At 36.0% G+C, this 4,808-nt stretch overlaps 1 protein-coding gene across 1 annotated transcript; it reads left to right on the top strand.

Annotated features, from left to right (window-relative positions):
• Nucleotides 1–250: 250 nt before the first annotated feature.
• On the top strand, nt 251–1,513 carry LOC115985708 (receptor-like protein kinase FERONIA). Its single transcript, XM_031108621.1, has one exon. The coding sequence runs from the start codon at nt 251–253 to the stop codon at nt 1,511–1,513; it is 1,263 nt and encodes a 420-aa protein (XP_030964481.1).
• Nucleotides 1,514–4,808: the final 3,295 nt, after the last annotated feature.

The raw sequence follows: 4,808 nt of genomic DNA, 5'->3' as shown, positions 1-4,808 counted from the left end.
CTCAAAAAGAATACCAAAAAAAAGAAACTAAGAGAAAGTAGAAACACAGCAGTATTCAGCTAAAAAGAGAGTAAAAAGAGAAGAAGCAGCAAATGACAAATGTGTGACCAGCGACTATGTTGGCAACCTGCTGTCTCAAAAGATACAATAATTTTGTTGTTTTTAACTTTCGTATAGTTGAAATAGAAAGGAGCGTTTCCTCCTCTTTAATTTTCTTTCAATTTGTTACTATCAATAACCTCTTGCTCCCATGAGGAACTACTCAATGTTGACACCTTTCTTTTACATCTTCTTCCTCCTTTTCATCTTTCTCCATATCACATTTACTACTTCTACACCCCCTTACATAGCTGTTGATAATATTACCCTCGACTGTGGCTCTTTTGGCAACTCAAAGGCTACCGATGAGCGTGACTGGATCGGAGACATAGGTTCCAAGTATAGTCCCATAAAACAAAACAACAAATCTAATTCCTCTGAAGCCCAACGCCCAGTATCCAATGAGTCTATCCCCTACAGGACAGCCCGGTTTTCTTATTCCCAATTCACATGTGTTTTTCTGGTCACACCTGGCCCGAAATTTGTTCGTTTGGACTTTCACTCAGCTGCATACTCAGGTTTTACCAAGTCTAAAGACTTTTTTACTGTCAAAGCGGGTTCGTTCACCTTACTTAGAAACTTCAGCTCTTCCATTTATACTGATTCTTCAGATGAAAAGTATTTTTTTAAAGAGTTCTGCATCAATGTTGAAAAAAATAAAAAATTGAAATTAACCTTCATTCCTTTTGCAAGTGGTTCTATGAGCTACTATGCTTTCATTAATGGTATTGAGGTTGTCTCCATGCCTACGGACATGTACTATACCTCAAGTAGTTCTATTATAGAAGGTAAAGTTCCTGTTTATGTTGGCCGGTCTCCTCAGTTCTACATAAACTACAGCATGGCACTCGAGATGGTCTATCGATTAAGCATTGGTGGGAGCTCCATACCACCAATGCAAGACACTGGAATGTTTAGAAAATGGTCTGAGGGCATGACTGATTATTTGTTGAGCAACGGTACAAGCCCTCGTGATCCATCTTTGAAACTCAAATACTCAAAAATACCAAAATACATTGCACCTGGGACTAGGGACTCGATGTCTAATTTGACATGGGGATTACCTGTTGAGACGAGATTCAATTATCGGGTGAGGCTCCATTTCTGTGAAATAGATCTTGGGATACACTTCTCTGGCACAAGGGAATTCACCATCTATATAGACTATCAGCTAGCAGAAGAAACGGCAGATGTAATATTGTGGGCTGACGATAACAATACGTCATACTACAAGGACTACGTAGTAATGATCCAAAACAAGGGCGAGGACAGTCATACTCTGGCCATTGATCTACACCCTAGAACAGATGCAACTTTAAGCGATGCTATTTTAAACGGTGTGGAAGTGTTCAAATTGGGCGACCTATCTGGCAATCTTGCTGGACTAAATATGGTCCCTCCACTGATGGATTAACAACCTGCTCTGGCAGCCAACAAGTCTAATACATAGAAAACAATGTTCATTGCTATTGGAAGTGGTGTTGGCTTTTTAGTCGTGGCCGCTCTAGTGTGTTTCATGGTTCTCTGTAAATTGAAGAAGACTGAGCGTTATGGTTCTTACCATCCACTAGCAAAGTGGTGGTGTTGGTTTAGACCAGATCCTTACAAAAGAGAGTTCTCAAGGAGAACAGCTTCATCACTGCCTGGAGAACTATGCTGCTACTTCAGACTAGATGAAATCAAAACAGCAACCTACAACTTCAATGAAGATCTAATTGTCAGTGTTGGTGGCTTTGGCAACGTTTACAAGGGTCTGATTGAGCAAGGTAATGGATAATACCATGGTTATCTTTTAATTTTTAGTTATTTCCAGAATTAGTCCTAATTGTAGTCTAATTACATATAATTAAGATTAGTGATACTATATTTTTTAGAGTTGTTTAATAATTTGATGAAATCCAACTTGTTTCGAGTTCCTATACGTATTGGACATGGCCATATATAAAGGAAAAATATTCTCTTACACTGATTTATATCCATTATTTTACACAATATCCACAATCAATGTCCTGATATACACATTTTAGAAGATAAAAGAAAATGTCCTCTTTTAAACACATGGAAGTGAGTATTATTGCCCATTTATATAAACTGTTTAATGTGACCACTGTGTCCAATTTTAGGGTGTCTTCACATCTTATATTTTCCAAAGAGCATAGAAACTAGACATAAGTCCTACTCTTTGTTTATGCACAATAGTACAAGGGTGGTGCTAGAGATGGTACAAATTTTAATTATATAAAACTTACAAATTAATGTGTTCTCATAGATTGTTGAAAGTTGCAAATTAATGTTATAGGTTGTTAAAATCCACAAATCACATACATTGCTACATTTATTGGGTTTTAGAAACACAATAGTACAATATATTTTATCCTTTAGGTAATATAGTGGTGGCAATCAAGCGCAAGAAACAAGAGTCTCGACAAGGTGCTCGTGAGTTTATAACAGAGATCAATATGCTTTCTAAACATTGTCATGTGCACCTTGTGTCTCTCATTGGATACTGCAATTATGAGGGTAAGATAATACTTGTTTACAAGTACATGACAAATGGTACCCTCTGCCACCACCTCTATGACACCCCTAATGATCCCCTCACCTAGAAACAAAGGCTCCAGATATGCATAGGAGCAGCACATGGTTTGCACTACCTACACACATGTACAAAGCACCCTATTATCCACCGTGATGTGAAGACAACAAATATTCTATTGGTTGAGAAATAGGTATCCAAGGTTTCAGATTTTGGGTTGTGCAAAATGGGTTTGGATAACACTGTCGTTAATACCCTAATAAAGGGGACATGAGGTATTTGGCCCAATAAAAGAGATATTCTAACTAAAGTTCTTGCTGCCAATCAAAGATAATATTTAAACAATTTCACAATAGAAAAACACGGTAATGTGAGTATGGAAAAAAGAAGTTAACAATAGTAAACAGAATAATCTTGTTAGGGTACTTTTTTTTTTTTTACACCTAATTTTATTTGGGTACCACCTATTTATTTTCAAACACCACTAATAAGTTGTTGGGTTTTCCCAAATATTTTTTGCTCTATTATTATGTTAATTACAAATGTTTCATATCTCATTATTCAAATTGGGTTATGATATAAACTATCACAAAAAGCTCAAAAACTCATATTTTATCCAATTTTATTATCATATTCTATTTAAAGCCCAAGAATACTTATACTTGGCAATATTGAAGAAGCCCATGATTCAAGTCCATAGCAAAACAATTTTATTAATGGAATTCAAATCCATGATCAAAGCCCATGATTTAAACACATGGAAATTTATTTATCCAAAGCTCAATTCTCATTAGCAACATCAATGCCCAACTTTCATTGGTAATATTAAAACCCAATTTTCATTGGCAACATCAAAGCCCAATTCTCATTGGCAATATCAAAAGCCTAACTTACGTTGGCATTATTTAAAGCCCAATTTTCATTGGCAATATCAAAACTCAATTCTCATTGGCAATATCAAAAACCCAACTTGCGTTGGCACTATTAAAAGCCCAAGCTAATTACTTGACACTATTCTATCAAAAACCCAAGGTTACTAAATACTTGGCAAAATACTATATCATAATTATTCTTAAACATATTATTATAATATTACAAACTAATGAAATTTATGAATTATCTATTCTCAAAACCCATGGCAATCATCTTGTAAAAGCCCATGGAAAGTTATGATTGTTAGACCCCTGACATATATTTATTGTTATAAACCCATGAAATACATGGACATCATTTGCATCGCGACATCCATAATATACGCCTTCGACATTCATGGTAAATATTCAAACCCACAAGCTCATCATTTAAGTTATGATGCGATTATTAGAAACCGTGAACATTATTGCAACATGGAATTCATCAAAGTAAATAGTATTTACAAAAGTATTTTGAAACTTATCCAATTATTTCAAACATTACAACTAATTACTCAAAGGCCTATTGCAAGTATTTATGAAAAACCCAAAAATATTTACTAATAAAATCCATGAGGAATGAAAGCCCATGGCAACATGTGCACACAACCCAACCCATGTGAGCAAGCCCAAGCAAAAAACACAAGCAGCCAACCAAAAGGAAACTAGAGACTCATACAAGGGAACCAAGCCTTTGAGAATGGACTAAGGGTTGTCCCATCAATTTTTGCCACCCTTTGCCTGAGGTGAACAGTATCCAAGGGCTGTCATATCAGCTAAAGTCAAAAGGATGAAGAGACTTCATGATCTTCCTCAAAACTGCACCTCTAACTGAAGGGGAGCTGAAACCAAATTATCCAAACTTCAACAAATTGATACTATAAATGTTAAAAATGATTGATTCATGTACCAAGCCCATGAATCCTAAAGGGGAAAATTTGGGAACATGTGGTTTGGAGGGCATAAAGAGATATCCAACGGAACCCCCTGAAGTAGACTAGAACTTGACATCTGGCTTAGGGTGTTGAAATCTTACTTCTTGGGGGACCAAATCTCAGTTTGCAGCATTAGGATTCATTCTTGATACACAATAATTAAGCTCAGTCCTGAAAATCTTGGCACTTGATGCAAAAAGCTCTAAAATCTCATCATTCCCCAAAGAAGCAAGACAACCCTTCAAAGTGGATTTTCCTACTTCTGATCAAAATCTCAGGAAATTTAAACCTTGATTTCGTCACCCTTGATGAGTCATGCATTTTTGG

Source organism: Quercus lobata, chromosome 4 (genome assembly GCF_001633185.2).
Source record: "Quercus lobata isolate SW786 chromosome 4, ValleyOak3.0 Primary Assembly, whole genome shotgun sequence".
Classification (NCBI taxonomy): Eukaryota; Viridiplantae; Streptophyta; class Magnoliopsida; order Fagales; family Fagaceae; genus Quercus; species Quercus lobata.
This window is presented reverse-complemented; position numbering and strand designations above follow the sequence as displayed.